This window comes from Osmia bicornis, chromosome 6, assembly GCF_907164935.1.
Source record: "Osmia bicornis bicornis chromosome 6, iOsmBic2.1, whole genome shotgun sequence".
In the NCBI taxonomy this organism is placed as follows: Eukaryota; Metazoa; Arthropoda; class Insecta; order Hymenoptera; family Megachilidae; genus Osmia; species Osmia bicornis.
The window spans coordinates 7,632,163-7,651,164 of record NC_060221.1 but is presented as its reverse complement, the minus strand read 5'-3'; the positions used below and the strand labels follow the sequence as shown (position 1 = coordinate 7,651,164).

Below are 19,002 nucleotides of genomic sequence, written 5' to 3'. Positions count from 1 at the left end.
AAAAAAAAAAAAGAAGAGAGGATAGGGAAAGAGGAGGGACGAGAAGTAAAAAATGAGAGGAAAGGCTACGGAAAGTAGAGGGAAAAGAAGTTGTACGTAGAAAAGTTGGGGATCGCAGATCCAAGGTATTATCTTAATACGTCGAACAAATCTTTTTACGGTATACAAAATGTATAAGTTGTAGCTTTTAATCGCTTTTTAGTATCGCGAACAACTTCCTGGCTTCACACGAGCTGATCACCAATTAAATTTGCCGATCAACGTTAAAGTAGCGCACACTAGAAAGGTGAGAATGGAATTATTTCAAACAGATTTTAATGCGATTGTTTGTTCAATATGGTCGGCAACTGAAGGGAATAAGCTGACGGTTTTAACGGGAGTCACGTAGAGAGGTTTAAGTGACAAACAAGTTTCCTGTCTGTCGGATCTATTAATTTAATACCGTGAAATCGCTTTGTTTTCCCTCTAAACAACTTCATGATACGGTACATCGGTCAAAGCTCGTCGTCGCTTATCGAATTTCGAAAATATAGAGATAGTTTATAAATTCTATGGCAGAATTACTCTCGGCTACCGTCCAAGTTTAATTCTCCTCACCTTTGAAAATGTCTAGAAAGTTAAAAAAATTAATTTTCTTTTGAAGCAGTCGTCACAATTATTGTGCAACTTCCGTTGGAGTTATTGAAAGAGAAACGTTGTTCCAATTTATTTTCCTTCAATTTCAACGCAAGTTTGATATAACTCTGTAGAGAATACACAAGAAGTATCATTACAAAGTAATGGGGTCAAACAAGTAGAATAGACCGGACACTGTCGGTGGTCAGGCAAGTAGAATAGGCCAGACATCCCTGGGTGGTCAGACAAGTAGAATAGGTCGGACAGACTGGGTGGTCAGACAATATTTCCGGGAAATATTAATGAAATACCTGAAACTCTACTGCGAGAACATTTGTTCGGTGGGCGTCAAGTATTCCGTGTACAAGAAAGCAACCATGTTTGGGGACAAATGCCACGGGTCATTTGTACCCAGTCTGAAAGCACCCGTCGAGCGAACATAATCTAGACAATGCAATACCTTGCAGCTTGGTACAGTTATCAGTCGTCGCACGCGGAAACAAAGTGCGGAATCGTATTTCGTCGTTTAGTCAATGTGGCGGTATGTGATAAGACGACGACCCTTCAATCTGCCCTTTCGTGTACCCTTACCTGATTCTACAGGGTGATTCGCTGGGCTCCAGATCAAATTTCACAATATCACGACAAGAAATTCAAAGAAAAAATTATTATTCATGATTTTCCTCTTTAATTTCTTACACCACTATTCTTTATCAACTTTATTAATTAATGAATAATTTATCTTAAATATTGCAAAAATAAAAAATTTCATGGAATATGCGCTTGTTAAGGTGTTTGATATAAATGATACACTCAGTGTATATCTATTTTTAGATGGCTGATCAATTAGCATTAATCTTGATACTTAGTTTCAAATGACTTCTTAATAGTTTGTTAAGAAACGCACACCCGGTATGTGACAGTGCGGTGTCTAGCATATTGTAGGAGCCTTTCTGTTCGAGGGGGGTGGCTACCCTTATCTTTAACAGACAGCATTCCAATCGAATCGTGCACCCTCCTTTAGTCCTTATAACCGAGCAAACAGCTTCCTACGACCCATGCGTCACCTGAATGGGGTTAGTGAATGAGTTTCTTTTATTTTATCATGAGGGACCCGTAATCGAATTGATTCAATAGAGATGCAACGATTAACCCTTCTAACTACATAGATTAGATAGCAATATGTCCTGTGGAGTCCTATGGAAATTCGTGGTAAAATTGAAACTGAAATCCTTTTGCTTATAAATAAAGTTAACACACTGTCTAATATTTTTCCTGCAATTCATCTTAAATTGAAATTGAAATAATTAAAATAATTCAACAGAGTAAGAATAATTGACGTATTAATTTAGAAATGAAATGGAACAATCTTCTTAGGAATATGGCGAGTTACAAAGGGGTTGCACGCTTGTCTTTTATTCCAGAATAGCCGTGAAGTTGTCGAGTTAAGGGTCAACAAGTAGAAGGGTGCTAATTCTCTCGTTATATTCTCCTTTGCATCCCCTTTTCATCAGCCAGTTCCTCTCTGTTCTCGATTCTCCTGTTCTGTCTGTGGAGCGACCGATAATGGACTTTTAATGCGTTCGATTTGCCAGTCGCAGTGGCGGGAACACTTTACGCTCTTAATAGTAAGATTTCCACGTTTCCGGTTCTCTCTTCTTCAAAGAAAGTCTGACAGATAATCGAAATGAATTCTATCGGAATTGGACTGAACCCTCTATAACATATGCATACATAAAAATAGAAATTAATTATTTATTAATGAACTCGTGATTCATAGCTACTAAAATTTTCATATTATACGCATTTCAAAAATCTATCCGGTATATAATTCACAGATTCGTAGCTTTAATAACCGCGCCACCCTGTATGTACAGAAATTTAAAATAATTATTCAGCCGGAATTAATCTTTCTTTTCCCCCGGAACGATCGTAAAATAGAAATCGCCGGGGATATTGACATTCACAATTGAAGTTTTGCTGTGAAAAATAGTTTGCCCGCTCGCGGGACAATTCCGTGAGGTTGACTCATTACTAAGGGGGAGAGAAACGAAGCAACCCTGCAGGGCTTGACGCGTTCATTCGATATTCTATCGAGTTATGTCTCGGCAAATATCGATCGAGTCGATACACGTCAGTGTACAGGTCTCCCCTATCGAACCGTGGTAACATCATCGTGGTATCCACGTCGGAACCCACTCGCTTGTACTGGCTTGCTAGCCCAAGCTCACCGCTCACCAAAAAACCTGTGAAACACTTTGAAAACCTCATTCTCTCGCACCGTCGCTCGATCAGTCCGCCAGGAATTTTCTACCGGATTTGCCTGGCCACCAATGATATCCGTCATAACGGGAAATCGACTGGAGAACTTCAAACGGCAAAGGTCACTATCCTCTGACTCCGAAACATATCGTTAAAAGTATCCCTTTTCTATACAGAGTAGGCCACATCAGGAATTGCAAACTGTTTTTTCATTTAGTTCAATCTTACTAATGCATAAAAATCCTTTTAAATTTTTCTTTTGAAAAACATTTAGTATTTTTTTTATTTGCGGGTGAAAACGATTTCAGATGTATGTAAATTTACTATCGTAGAGGCATTCAATAAATTACGAACAGAAATTGTTGGTAAGTAAATAAACAAACATGCTAGCGATCGGTTATAGGTGCACGTAGCAAACAGGAAGAAGGGAATCGATGGCGGTCGCTAAAACACGCGAGCAATCCATTTAAATCATTCAAGGTACTTTCAATCGTTTTCCATCCCTCAGAAACGTAGTTCAGTTTTATGTACCTACTCGCAGACGGAAAATTCTATTTAAGAACCCCCTTCGCTTCGTTTCGTGTCGTCTAGAGTGTTAAAAGTAATTAAAAATAATGGAAAGGTGTTCGTTGAATGTGCTCTAAATAATTAGTACTTCTATGTAGAGTGCACTTGTACACGTTCACCAAGGAATTCTACCGATGAAATTGAATAATTTTATTTCTATTATAACTGCTGAATATTTCTGTGTATGTGTGGTTTTTGTTAACACCTTAACATTAATCACTTTCGAGATTTTTAAATTGTTTAAATTGTAAACAAAAATCTTTTTAAACTTAGAATTTTAAATGAGTCATCTTTAGCCATTTTGGTATTAATCACAGTTACCAAATTTGTATCACTTTGTGATAACCATAATGGGATGAAAAGTTTTCAGTTTAATTTACGTATCGATTTTCCTCGTTAATACTTTCGAATAGAAGGTAATCTCATTGCTTTAACACCAATTAAAAAGTTCCTACATCAACACCCTACTTTGAACCGTAGTTCGGTGCAATTACAACTTGAACATGAATTTCGTGAAAAGTACAATCGTTCGTGATAGCATCGAAACAATCGGAAACGAGCGAATACGATCGATTTCCGATCATTATTAATTATCAGAGTTAATGATCTAGCTGATTGAAGTGAACCGTCTCGAGGACCTCGTTAGTCTCGCCTCGGCTGCTATATTCGATATAGATATTTGTTCATTTCTACTGTCAGTCGCGCCAGTTTCATCGGCTGTTCTACTTGATCGTTAATTAAATAAATTCACCGCTAATTGTATTCGGGCGTTTCATTACCCATCTATCTATCCGATCGTTACCGATTCACCGCACAGTCCTCAGTCAACCCTACCGGTGTCTCCCAGGTCTTTCTAACACCCGCAACTCTCACTTCCGCATCGTCTTGCACGTTCAACATTATAAATTTACACCTCCATGCATTCTTACCCATTACTATCCAGCTGCTAATTAATTGCACTCGATGCTAATGCGTTACTGAAGCTGCATTCGTATTTCTGCATTTCCGTGTCTCTCGAGAGTGTTCTTATCATATTATTATTTCTGAATACGCTAATTGCCACGGTGAAAATAAACTATCGTAAAGGTCCTCGATTTAATCTCCAAACGAGACCAGTATCAAATTTTGAAACTAGCATTCGGGGGAAATTTTGCAATTTAAGCACGAATATTATTTTTACCCTTGGCACGCGAGGAATTCAATTTTAAAACGAAACACGTCACGGAAAAACGGGAGGATCCAAGATTAAAACTAAAACGTTGATTCGGACCACTGTCGGCCTCGTGATTCATACGTTGGCCAGAGAATATTTACCCATGATAATACGTTGAAAAGAGAGTCGGAAAGTCGGCTCAAGTCGGTTGTTCTAAAAGCTACAGCAGTATCAAGTTGAAATAAGAGGAAGGACGATGAAGAAATGTAAATGTAAATATTAATACAGAGAGTCGGATAACGTATAGTGGCTAAGAGCCGAAGGGAGCTACTTCCAGAAGCTTCCTCCGGGAATCATCCTTCCCTCGACTCTTTCGTCCGTTCAAATATTTAATGGATTTGCCTCTATCCACTCTGCTGCTTTTATATACATATTCGCACAATTTTGCTGAATGCGCACACCGCGACTTCCCGTGGCTCAATTTATACGGTTACGCAACCGTGAACACGTTATGAGCTTTTTTTTACAGGTGTCCGTTTGAACGATCGTTTGATTATCAAAAGCGAGCTAGAACGTCGACAGAGATTTTCGACGTTTCATTTTTATTTAGCTTCTCCAATAATTTCCATCAGCAGACACGGTAAGCTCTATACGAATTAAAACTGAACGAACCTATAGAAACTTGAGGATAAAACAGATTGACCATTAATTAGTTGCCGATCGGTCCTGATATACTTCGAATGTGTTCCACGAGATTTCACGGAATTAATTAATTTCACCCCTATAATTAAACTTCCGTCTCGCTGCACGCGTGTTAAGCTCAACTCGGATAAATAAGGAGACACTTTAATTTAAAAGTGATTTAACATTTCCAACTCGAGCCGTATATAACAAAGGATTCCAGAAAATAAATGGCTAACTATATTTAAAACACTTTGAAAACTTTTTCAAACTTCTGTAAAGTGTACAAATTTATTACTGGCATAAAATTTCTTCGAGGGTAACTACAGTAGAAAAGGAATTTATTCTAGCTGTTGTATAGTTGTTCAGAAGAAACCATAATGATATTTTTCACGAATATATTTCATCGGAGGATAAATTTGGTGACTCGGTAGGATGAAGAGAAAAGGGGAAAAAGCAAAGTGGATACCGGGGCGTGCTTCGCAGGATTTGACGGAATTAATTAACCCGGTGGTATAATTAAAGTCCCGTTTCGTCGGCAGGGAACGTTGCTACACCATGAAAGTTAAACCGTCGAAGATCAAATCGTGAATCCTAGTTGCAAACTGTGCATGGGGCTGGTGCATTTGTGTAGCAAAGCGTGTGAACGAAAGGTGAAGAGAAAAGCGAAACAGTGACGAAGAGGAGGAGAGGAAGGAATTTAATGACTAGAGAGAGAGAAAAGATCTTTAATTAAATTCTACCATTTTCCGACTACCCTGCGTTCTTCGATCGAATCGTCAATGGAATAAAAGAAAAAAAGAATGAAAGTCGACACTTTCAATTTTCAAAAAGAGACAAAGGACTAATATAGTCTTTTCCCGCTCTCTAAAGAGAGTTTTAAATTATCTACCAAGTTGAAAAGTCTTCCCGGGAAGAAGACACAGGACAAAATCGCCATAGTGTTGTTTCCTCGATATTTCGACAATTCTCCCGATATAGTTCGGGCTGACAGGTTATCCAAAGGTGTGATTTACACTTACCGCGATTCACGGTGCGTACGCACGTCGTGTTTCGTCGAGCGATTCGCCGTTCGTATAAATATTCAGAGTCGCACCCCTAAAGGGGCGCCTGCGCGTGTCATCGCCGCCTCGAAATCTAGCGACCACCGTTAGTTGTGTTCCGGCGCCCACGTCGTCGAGATCATTCCTCCGGTATCATAACTATTTTCTGTCACACCAGTCCTACTGGTATCGCCATGTGACTGTCACCTTTCGTTAAACTCACTTAATAATTTTTACCGATGTATTAAAGAATCCTTGACATTTTCATAAACGTTTATTAAAAACGAAACGAAAAATTAAATTTTAATAATTTCTCGTGCGACAAGAAAGTTGACGATTTGACATTGTTATTCGCGGTGACACGTCACGTGGGGGCAGAACGATGATTTTAAACGTTAGGAAGATACGAGTAATGTTTGTCGAAACGAGAGGAATCGACGGGATTGTCGCGTGGTTTTTATTATTGTCACGTGCTTAAGGAAAAGTGTCGGTCTCTCGCGCATGATTATAAGGGTGCGTGATGTTATTATGCGAGACAATGCGCTGGGGTGATGGATTGTGTGATCTATTGCGATGCAAATTGTTGGTTCTTCTGGTGCTGGTCGGCTGCAGCGACGGATACTTGAACATCTTTATCAGTCAGTCAGAGGTCATGAAGTTGATGGGTATGTTATTTTTAAATTTTATAACGAACAGAAACCAACAGCGGCACATGTAGATTATTAAAGTCACAGTACTAAATTTTTATTAGTGGCAATGAACGAAAATATTTTATATTTTTTTTAAATGTCAATTATCAGAAGATGGTTAATCTTTATTATGAAATAATTTTTAATATTTGAAGCACAAAACTATAAAAATTAAAGTTCCTCTTTTTAATTTGGTCCTGTGACTTGCAAAGGAAATATGTCTTACATGTATATAATAAATCAAATAGTGTGCAAAATAATTAAGATAAGACAAGATATCAGTGGATTCAAAATAGAGAACATTCGAACTTTTCCCACCAACCGTGAATATCTTTTTGTTGAAACTTTCGGTTTGTACGGAAACGTAGAGGTGATTCACCCGCATTGATCAACTATCTCAGACGAAATTTCGTTCTCGAGAAATTAGTCTTCATTAACTTTTCCTTCTTTTCGTCAAACTGAACAGCATACGGATCGTTGGTGATGATTCAAAGAAAGACTCGTTAACAAATCTTGTTAAAATTCCACGTTGATCGTCTTACTTTCGGCAAACAAAGAATAAAGGTAGAGGATAAAAAAAGAGCGTTAACTCTTTGCCTTGTTAACAAAGATTGATCGGTAAGGGATCGATAATAGAATTGTAATATTCACACGTTCAATGTAGTGAAACGCGTGTTGGTACAAGTTGCTGAGTAGGCTTGCGAGAGAAAATTAAATGGGCGTTGACGTATCGTAGACTTTTAATTAGTAACGTTGGTGTGATTGTGTATGAACGGTTAGTAACGAGTCACGACCGCGTATTCACGGCACCGTATAATTGTCGAATTAACAATGACCATGATGAACGGGGTTGAATTTAACAAGGCGCACCTGTGCTAATCATATTGATCTTCTCTCGTTTGTCGCTTTCGGTGGAATATCAATTAGTCTTTAGAAAAAAAAATTTCAGAGATTCATTTGTCAGAACTGATGATATGCAAATTCTGATGAAATCATTAACCAGATGATTTTTCATTACAAATAAAAATCGAAATATCAGTTTGTTGTTTACCATTGGTTAATATTTCTTCGAGAATTTGATTTGTCGTTCGCATTGAACTGTTTTTCATACTTTCTTCGGAGTCGATTCTAATAACTCGTGCCATGAGTTATCCATTTTTAACGGTCAACAGCTTATGCACACACGGTGTCGTTTACGTATCCGCGTATGTACTTAGTCTCTATTCCATTCGATATCACTTTACGGTTTCATGATTCATACGCTTCCGTCAGTCTGTACAAACCGTGGCCTATGCGCACAGCTCGGATCCGTCAGTTTTCTGCCGGTGGGAAAAGGAGGGAGGAAAAAGTGGAATAGCTGTATTTACGAGCAAACGGTCGTTCGTGACTTTTCGAAAATCGAGGTAATCTCGGTGGAGCACCGGTCAGAATGGCTTCGTCGCTCGTTTTCTGGTGTCAGTGGTCTTACGAATGGATATCTATGTGCCATTTTCCATGGTTTCGCGTTAATAGTGACTTACTACCATACATATGGATAGAGAACCGGGTATAAATTAAAATAAGGACATTTTGCATTCCCAATTAACAGGAAAATGGTTTTATTTGAAATTTCTTGCTACATAGAATGGATATTTTTTTACAGATTATGATAGCATTAACTAATGAACGTATTTTATCGCTTACATTTGATCGCCACCAATACATTCATAATTCAAACTTATCAGAGGTCAGCGAAACTTATCGAGTGACGTAATCAAGCTGACGCTTGATTCTGGCTACGATTCCAGATCGGCAGCCTTTCTACTTAGACGCCACCTTATAACTACTAGCTGAACTAAATTTGTCACGTAACTTGCTCTATAGTATCCAGATAATGGCGGAACTCGGCTTTGGGAATGCTTTTACGGGAATACACATTTCGTCCTTATATGAGAAGATTTTGATCTAAATAAGAGTTCATTCGAAAGAGGAAGGTTCAATGCAGGGCGGTCTGGTCACCGTTTGAGTCACAGAACTGTGTTAGTGACCTAAAAAATACTTGGAATCTGCGGATGTATTTTGTCGATTCTTCCTCTACTTTGGACACTCATATTATTAAATATCGACACAATCTCGTTGTAATTCCCGTAAACCCCTTTTTAGGCCCATTTTTGCCGGTAATGTCACCTCGCTGCATTACCCTAGTCTACCCCCTTAACAAAAGTAAAACCACGCAGTTAAAACGTGGAACCGTGTTCTGTCAAGTTGAAAAATCGGACCGATAAGAGACGAAGCAACTTGAAACCGTTAGTCTTCGTTCTCCGGTTGGTGTTGCAATGATCCTGAGACATCGTCGTGCAGAGTGACGTGTAACCGTGGTGGAGCCTTTGTGTCGACGAAAAGAATGGTGGCTTTAGAGTCGATTTCTCAGTTACCTAAGCACCCGTGGAACCTAACGGACGACGTAATTCTCTCGTTAGATCTCGAATCCATGACCCCTCTACCATCGCTAAACTTCCCACCCTTGGTAGATGGGTGCAAACCGAGAGAGAGAAAGGGTTGATCGCAACGTGCGAGAAGCGACCCACCGGAGGCGAGTTTAGTCGTCCGGGGCTCTCGAAAGTCACTTAACTTAGATTGCACGAGCGAAATGACTTTAGTTCCCCTGGAAAACTTCGTTTCGCTGGCAGAGCGTTGCTTGAAAGCACCCACCAAAAAAGGGCTTGCTCTGGGGAAGAATGCAGCGGTGACAGAGAGCGAAGGTGAGCCTTTAGCAGAGGAAAAATTTAATTAAATAATTAACCTATTATTTGTAGTACGGCATTCGAATTAGTCTAGAACGAACAACTCCTAAACGGGGTAGGATATTCAAACTTTTGACAAATTACGTCCGGACCAAAACTCGTTCTCGGTGCGGAAAAACAACACAGTTGCTCGAACACTTTCGAATTACCCTCTCCTGAATGTTTCATTTACTCGCAGAGATGGCGTTTACGCACAATTCAATCGGTTTACGTGTGTTTGCCTCGTCTGGACCGCGAAACGGACCCCGGCAAACAGTCGACAACGTGTTCATTCGCGTTGACTGGTCGCAGTCAGCTCGTAAACCAACTTCCGTCGATAGTTCGCCTCGACCTATGTCGCTGGAAACGACAGCACGGGGAAATTATTCATTCCGGAAGGACGCGTGTTAGAAATTCACCTGACAATTTTTACCGATTCGAAATGCATCCAACTTTTCACAAATTAAGAATAATAGTATGTTAGAAATAAGAATTCTGTAGTATTAATTCCTTCAATCGAGGTTCTGAGGTAAAGTGCCATACCGATCTTCACCGTCCTCATATCAGAAGATGAAATATTTTCCCAACTCCGTGGCCAGATCCCTGAAGAACCCCGTTATCACCTCGCACGCGTCGCGTAGCACAATGATTTTTAATCATCGACCACGTGCGAGTTCTTCGGCGATCGGTAATAGAACTCTTCATTACAACATCCGCGACTCTTAGAAATTATCGCGCATAAAGGATCGGTTACCGCCTGGCCTAAGACCAATGACAGACATACGGTCCTGGCTATCGGTAACCCCTTGAGAATTAGGTCATAGTCTCTAAAATTGCCTTGACCCTGACACGTGTGCCACCCTTGCACACGTATTGACGCTAACAAGTATGTACTTTCAAGTATTCAATTAGCGCAATAATTGCGGGTTAGACATAGAGGAATTCAAATTCTTTGGGTTGAACATAATCTTCCAATATTTTTGAGACGTCCTATAGATTATCTTCGAGGATCGACATCTTCCGCAAATCGTTTATCATTCGAACGCGTCGGAAGAATAGCGAGAAAACCACTTGCTGTCTGGCAGATGAGTCTGGATGGAAGCTGGTCGTTTCTGCCCTATCAATTTCCACTTGCACAGAGAGCGCAAGGAGCGTTAGCCAAATTGCTGCAGTTTGCCGACGGGTAGATCCGGCCAGACGATAACGTAAACCGCCATGGTTTATGGCCGAGTGATCTTTCGTGTCTCGTGTTTGTACACAAGCACGCTTGAATACGTGCGAACGCCCGTTTATATCTGCGATTCACATATTTTGCCGATATGCGCATAAATACGGGGCATGCGTAGACACAAGTGTAAATATATTACGTGTTGATACAACTACCCCAAACATGTGGACCGACGCGACTTGCACATGTGTACACGAACCAGTTACATCGGTATCTTAAATAATCTATGAGCATCGTACGGGAAGAACAAATATTTGCCAACATTTCAATGTCCTCGTTTGAAACGCGTCGTTGATAAATATGCAGGATTTGCTAAGGGAAAATTGACGGTGGTTCTCACTCGATAATCAACGACCTTAATATCGATAGTAATCGCAAATGTTACAAATCTTTTCCAACCGTAATAAAATATCAAAACTGAACCTACATGTACGCAGGTGGAATAAAAAATTTGCTGAAAGAACGGTAATATTTTACGACCGGTCACCACTTTCTCATTGTCTGTCGGGGAACGTTTCAGAATGGAAAGAATTAATTTGACAGGTCCGGGTCGTTATTTATCGTGACAATTCCATTGCACGGTATCCTCGAGCAATAAATAACTCCATCGAACTGGTTCTCTAAGACTGGAAAATCGTCGGCTGTCAAAAATGCAGAATGAAAAAAAAAAACTTGGAATCGTCGCAACGAAGAGAGAGGAGATTTACGAATATCCAGTCGGTCCAAGGAGGTTCGATTTTATGAGATCTCGGTTGATCGATGGATAGGAGCGTCGCGACGCCGAACCGCGGCCGTTGTCCATTCGAACGTAGCCAGTGCGCACGTCCAGAGGATGCGTCGCGATTAATACGTCGGTCAGCAAGTACGCAGGTGATTTGCAATCCAATCGACGAACGCCGGTTGCCGGTTTGCACGGGAAATTTATATAGGAACAAACACGTACGCCCACGCTTCCATATCTGTGATTCCGTACATATTTACACGTGTCTTGCATCGACGAACGGGCGTGATTTACGCAAACATACGCGAGCGTGCGAAAGACGCGTGCGAAATTTATTCTCTTCTCGATCCATTGGTGAAACGAGTTAAGCCTCGCGATCGTCTATTTTGTATGATAAATTAATATTAGATACGTTTTCTATATTTTCTATGATCGTTCTATCGTGACCCAACGTTTATGTGTAAGTAATATTTTAAAATAGCAGCACTTGGTAAGAGATTTGAATTTAAAATCAAGTGCAAATGAATTTGGATATTATTCGCGTGAAAATAATTACTTTGATAGTAACCAATCGGTACGTAATCCAAGTGAGGAAATTGACGCGAACCGACACTACAGAATTCGAACGAATAGTTTCAGCGAAATCCAATCGACCCGACGCACCGAGTCGCTTTGAAACATGAATTGTTATGCACTATCATTCAAATGGTCTTATAGAGAGAGAGAGTTCACCAACTGCTGGGAATTCGTTTGCGTGAAAAAATACGTTTTATCTGATTTGTAGAAGCATTCCAATCGGGATAGTTATTCGTATTACGTCGTTCTCGTTCGAATATATCAGGATCATGGGACCCATAAACCCTCTAATGGCAAGGAAAATGATATTAGGGATCTCCCTTTAATCCGCAAGCCTAACTTCGCCGCTATTAGAATACGCGAGTAATAGCCCATCGTTTTCTCCTAATAGCATGAAATAATTTAGTTAATTGCTTTGGGTGAACAAAAATTTCACTTTCCTTCGAATTTTTATTTTCACATCGATTCTCGTGTTTAAATAAAATTTTGATATTCGTGGGAGAAAGGTGCATAAATACACAGAACGATTTAAAATATTCAAACGACGAAGTAATATAATTGATTCACGCTCCGATATTATCAAGTTCGCTGGACGTTTTTAGGAGCACCGATACGTAGCCCGGTGCCATCGATTTCCATGTGACATATGGTACGTGCCAAACGCATGGTACACGCATGGTACACGCATGACGTTCAAAGTGGTTTAGCGCATTTGCACACACGCATATACAGAAAGAAAATAGGGGGAAAAAAGGGAAGATTTATACATATTTAATAAGTTCACCGTCACTCTGGAAATGGTTGTGTATAGTACGATACACTTTAATAAAAACTATTAACACGTTGTAGAAGTCCATTGGTGATTAGCACCACTGGTTCAACATAAAAGAAAAAAATTTGGATTTATCTATCTAGAAAATATTTGCAATTACAAATGAAATTTTACGTCATCGATAATAAATCAATCGAATAACGCTACTAAAAGTTACAACGAAAAATTTTTGTTCATTAACTCCATCGTAAAATCATTCACGCGTTCGATGATAAAAAAAGGATGTAACATCGATGTAAAATATATGAAATGTCTTTCGTTACTCATCGATCGTTCGAAAAAAATTGCAAATACTTGTCATTCCAATCGTAAAAGAACCGTAAATAAAAAAGGATGCAGACGAGAAAAGAACGCGCGATAGAGCAAATAAAACCTTTCGAAGCAGCGAATTTTCACGCGGAACATTTTTGTCCTTCTATTTCTGCCGGGGTATTTCAGTGTGCACGGTGCAAACTAGCGTAGCCCATACAAATGGAACGCCGAAGTGCTCTCGCTGGTAAAATATTAGACTTGCCGGGCACAAAGTGGTGGTGCTATAATGTTCGTATAAACACAGTTGATGGCAGAGAGAGTAGAGAGGCGAAAGGGAGGGCAAGAGGAGGGTGCAACGATGACAGCGAAGCGTCCTGTCGAAAAAGCGCTACTTTCCCGGCTGGAACGGAAATCAGAATGCGTAGAAAATCGTGGAATGGTCACGCTGCACCTGCACATATTGCAAAACCTGTCGAACTCCATCACCGTGCAAAACTCTGTTTCCCAACCTTTTTCGAATCGTCATTCTCTTTCATAGTTGTGAAATTATAAGCGGAAGGATTTTTCGAATCGCTGGACAAACACGCGATCAATTTCGTTCAAAAGCGAAAAAATATGGTAACATCGTTTTGATTAACGTACGACAATTAATTTCTATATTTCGCTACTACTTTGATGATATTTGCAACCGATTCGTGCAATAATCGCGATAAAAGGCATCAAAAAATTATTTTAATTCCTCTGGTCATCGATAAATATTGCAGTTAGTTGTGTGAAAATGCGATACGAGAAAAATTTACACCGATACATGCCGCGAACGTAAAATGTAATTGCGAGAAGCTCAATGACTTTCCATAAATCATTCATTTCCAATGGACTTTACTGCTGTTGAAAATAGCTGCACAAAAATACAGTGTTTGCATTAATTCCCATAATAGATACGTGACTTAGAACTTTGAAATATATTTCATAGTGAGAGGATCCTTGGTATATATATGTCCTACAGCTCAGCGCCTAATTAACGACCTTCGTATGTATAATTCCATTCGCGAAATTCGGAGATTTTGCAGAGGCTTTGTGAACATGGTTAGTTAAGCAGTTGTATATCGATAAGAGAGACGGATGTTCCTGGACGATAAATCCAACGTCAAAAGTCAGACGTTGAGAGGAGAAGGGAATCGTCAGGAGGATTGTACGCGGTTGTAGGTGCATCGTTGACTGCAGTTGGCAGGATAACGATGAGCTGGATGAAGAAGGAGAACGAGAAGTTCTTGACGTCTGCGAGAGGATCCTTTCGACGCAAATCCAATTCGACAAGTCTCGTACATAAGCTGCGAGGAGGCGTCGTCGGGGAAATAAATCCAGTGACGAGTGTCTGAAGCAGGACTGTGCTTAGAACAGTCGGAGAACCTGCTGAGACTTATGAGTAGGCATCTATTGTCATTAATGCCGAAAGTACGGAGGAAGAAGGAAAGTTAAATTTCGTCGAGACAGAATACGCGAGTTTCAGGAAAATTTTATTGCATTTATTCGACGTTTATTATTCAATTTATTCGTTGAAAGAAAGATATGGCGTATGTCTGGTACTCCGAGAATTTTCATTGGCTCTCTCGACGAAACAAGTTCTCGTTTCGTTTCTTCTTATCCCCTCGATTCGAACGGCAAGAAATTGTTCCGGACGAGTATATAGTCCAATTAAAAATTCCAACCGGCTGAGCTCGCCTAATTATCGCCGGTTCCGCAAACGGTAGGATGGGCTTCTTAATCGGCGGCCGTTAATTAAGAAGCGGTGGTAATCATTGGTGAATTTCAACGACGAAACGGACTATCTGAAAAAGGAAGCTTTTGTACATACGCCCACCGCTGCTTCATTGTTCTTTCGTTCATCGATGTTGAACAACTTTCTTCCCGCCACTTTTCCGCTCTTTTTACGCGAATCAGAACAGGGATGAGAAGAATCGAACCAGAGATGATTTCTCTCCGGTCTTACCTATCGCTTGTTTGCGGATACTTTTCATGAATAAATTGATAGCTCCTTCTTGTTTTCCCCTTCGTTTTTCTTTATATCTTTTGCATTCGAAATATGCAAAATAAAAAAATATATTTCAGTCTAGGTCCTGTTTTTCATAAAAACATCAGTGATTAACAAACTACTTAGGTTCGTTAAAAATAGATTTTTCTATAAATAATAGGAAAAGTTTCATTGTGTTCGAGAGAAAATTATTTCACGGTTTCGCAGCTGTGCTCCACCATACACGCATGTATGCACCCCGACAAAAATCCAATAATAGCAGAGATATGCGATTCGTTTCAATTAAAAGTTAATTTACCAACTCGAAAACATTCTCTTCATAATAAACTTCAAACGAAAATATAAACGTTTATACATTAGCGATGCAATTATGACTCAAGCAACAAAGTTATACTCGATGGAAAAATAACTTTAAACATTACTCACATGTGGGTGGAGCTTGAATTTCCATAAGATTCCATCACTATGTTAAGAATTCTTCCTCTTACCTAATTAGAAATACTGCTACTGGATAATAGGGATAACACATCTAATTTGTAAGAAATAATACTTCTATCTAATGAAACTTTGAATACCTTTAGCATGAAAACCAATATGATATAGTGATCAGAATGACCATAGAGAGTTGGGAAAGATTTGGAGCCTAATTAATTAAAATTAGGACATGTCATGTCACTAGTTTCCTCGTAAAAATTCCAGTCTTACTCGTTTTTGATAATGATAATTTTATGACAAATATCTACAGTATTAGAGTGAAAACAGTCAATTTGCAAACTCGTTCTTAAATTCACAAGTTATTCAACTAGCATCACAGTCAGCAAATACGAAATTTTCTCTTGCATTAACGCGCAGCTACATAACAGCGATAGAAAGCAATACTGTTACAAAGGAGACGCCGTATTGTGGGACATTTCCCTCAAGTTTCTCAATTAGTCACGTTCATCGCTCGCAGCTAGCTTTAAACATGTTTGTGTGTGTGTATGTGCTCCAGCCCCGTTTTCCACGTGGCATGGTCTTTCTTGTCGCCGAGTCTGCGACAAAACCTGCTGCCATTCATTGTTGTTCCCGACAATCGATTACTGTTCGATACAGGTGGCTGTAAACACTTGCGGAACAAAAAGAAAAGCGTCGGGTTTTGTTTAATAATGGATGAAAGATGAATGTAAAAAGAGGATTACCCTGTTTTTTATTATACACAGCCGGATTTTCTCGGCAGTGTGTTTGTGCTTGCCACGAAAAAAGACTGCAAAGACTAGGATTATACGAGAATTATCCTTTCAAGCGGATTTTCGTGAAAACTGGCAAACAATGCCAATTATGGTTACTTTCCTTTCAACCGGGGGACCACAACACCAGTGTTTTTGGGAATTGAAACGATTTGCTGAGTTTTTCGACGGATTAAATGTGCTTTTCTGGTTATTTTGTCAAAGAAGCATCCCGTGTCGGTCTATATATTGATATTTCTACTGTGCCGGTTAAAATATTGAATAACGAACGGACGAACTTATCCTTGTTTAAAAGCAAGTTCCAATTAAATACTCTGATCGAAAACAATTAAAAACGCGGACTGAGGGACGCACGACAAATTAAAAGCTGTATGGAATAATTGAATATTAAGAATTCTGACCGACAAACCGGTAAAGTGGCTAAACGAGATATAGAGGGCTGGCAGTGCAAAGGGGATGATTGTCAGAGCACGTGAAACGGGTTACGACTGATTTTAATTAAAGACAAACATCCCTCTAACTCGACGACGCTCTTTTGTGGCCCACTCGGGGAAACAATAGTTCTCCCTTCACCAGGATCGTTTGTTCTTTCTCTTCTTCTCGTCTCTCACTTCACATTTTACCCGATTTCTCGCGGCATTTCCTTTCGTTCCTTTTTTCCTTTTCCACAAACGATCTAACGTAACTGCAGTTTGTGCAACCACTTCGAATTAGAAAGGTTCTGAAAGTGTAAAAAGTTGTTGACTGATGAACGTACAGTCTATGTCTGAACGATATATAGTGAGAGGATATTTTTGTAACAGACTGTAGATATTTTCCAGGCCAAGTGCTCCAAGCTCTCAGTAACGAGATAATTTGCGAAAAGTAACGCCCAGCTTGCTTGAAATGACCCCTATCTCTCTGTCTGGATTCTAGCTGGTTAAGAGTAGATACAAGCGATTAAATGGGCCACTTCGGGAGTGCACTCCGCGTCAAAATAGTCCGGCAGCTCGTAAAAGTTTAAGAGGGATTATGAAAATATCGTAGCCAGATTATGGTGGATTAAAGGAGTCTCGCAAAAGGGTGAAACCCAGAGAGGAATAAGGAGTATACGTGGCTCTTTGACGAAAGAAGTATCGAGAGGCAAAAGATTTTCTGAACTCATCTTAAGAATGATGTTTCTTGAAAATTTTCCTGTAACTTTTCACCAATTAAATTTTGTTTCTTGCTTTTCGTACCCTCGTACAATGTAGGTACAAATTTTCACTTACGTGTGTTAACAAAATTGCCTTGCTTAGTTAAAATATTCTATCTACCAGTTTTTATTATTTAAGATATCTCGAAATATTTTCACTTCTCAAGCAAAGTTAGAATTAGAGAAACATTTTCTTAGAATTTAAGAAAATACTTTCCCTGTTTATATTTTTATAATGTATTATATTATTTAGAATATTTTAGTAAGCAAACGAGTACCGTAATTATCTTCAGTTGATGGTTCTTAAAGCATAATGAATTCCTTTGTAATCGCGACTGTAATTTGATTTCAGTCCTATGAAAGCACTTAACTGTATGAGATTATGTACAGAATCCTTTGCGGTAGCTTTTAGAGGAGGTAAAGAGGAAGCATTCCTAATATTTCTGGGATAATATTATTATTAATCTCTCTGAACACACAGCTTTAAATATATTTTGATATTGTTACATTTTCTCTCTCGTATTATGATTACATTTTATGCTTCTATTTTTGTTAATGTTTTTCATGACAATAATGATTTGGAATTTGAAATGAGATCTTATTCTTTTTCAAGATTGTAAATAAAAGAATGATATACTAAATTGTTTAGATCCATTTAGGAGTTGAATGGAATTTCAAGGTACTCATTTGTTGCAATTTGGTAGCTAGGGTAGGGTATCGCGTTGACTGGTCAATTTTACAATAAAGAAGATAGATGAAACGAAGCGAATGTTGCCAGCCAGTAGTTTACTCCTACATTTCTCATCGTTTTCCTTTCTCATTTGTTACTCGTTTATGTTCATTTCAATTTCTCGACCACCGAGATTTTCCGATTTTTTACTTTCTTTTCTTAATTTCAATCGATCGCAGTAAATTGTACCAAAAATAAATAAAGAATAGATCAACATCAGATATGATTAAATATCATGCAAAACAATGAAATTGCTCGTTAACAGAGAAATAGAAAGTTATAAGTATAACAAGATAAAGTTAAACTGGTGACGTTCTCGACGATTGCCACGATAACGAGATTTTCCAGAATCGGCCAGAATGAAATTAACATCTATCGATTACACGCGACGAGGAGTTTCGTTGACTCATGAAAATGTAACGGCTACGGTTGCGCGAACTCCGATAGTTTTCTCGAAAC

General features: G+C 39.1%; 1 protein-coding gene across 3 annotated transcripts in view; it reads left to right on the top strand.

Moving 5' to 3' along the window:
- Nucleotides 1-6,455: 6,455 nt before the first annotated feature.
- LOC114871988 (tyrosine-protein kinase Drl-like) overlaps nt 6,456-19,002 on the top strand; it is a 48,207-nt gene continuing 35,660 nt past the window's right edge. For 2 of the 3 annotated variants that reach the window (XM_029178667.2, XM_029178666.2), the window contains exon 1: nt 6,456-6,986. In XM_029178667.2, coding sequence (XP_029034500.2) covers nt 6,842-6,986 — 145 coding nt within the window. In that variant the 5' untranslated portion in view covers nt 6,456-6,841. Of the gene's footprint in view, nt 6,987-8,342; nt 8,414-19,002 lie in introns of those variants that run through there. The other variant, XM_029178668.2, reaches the window with a different exon arrangement.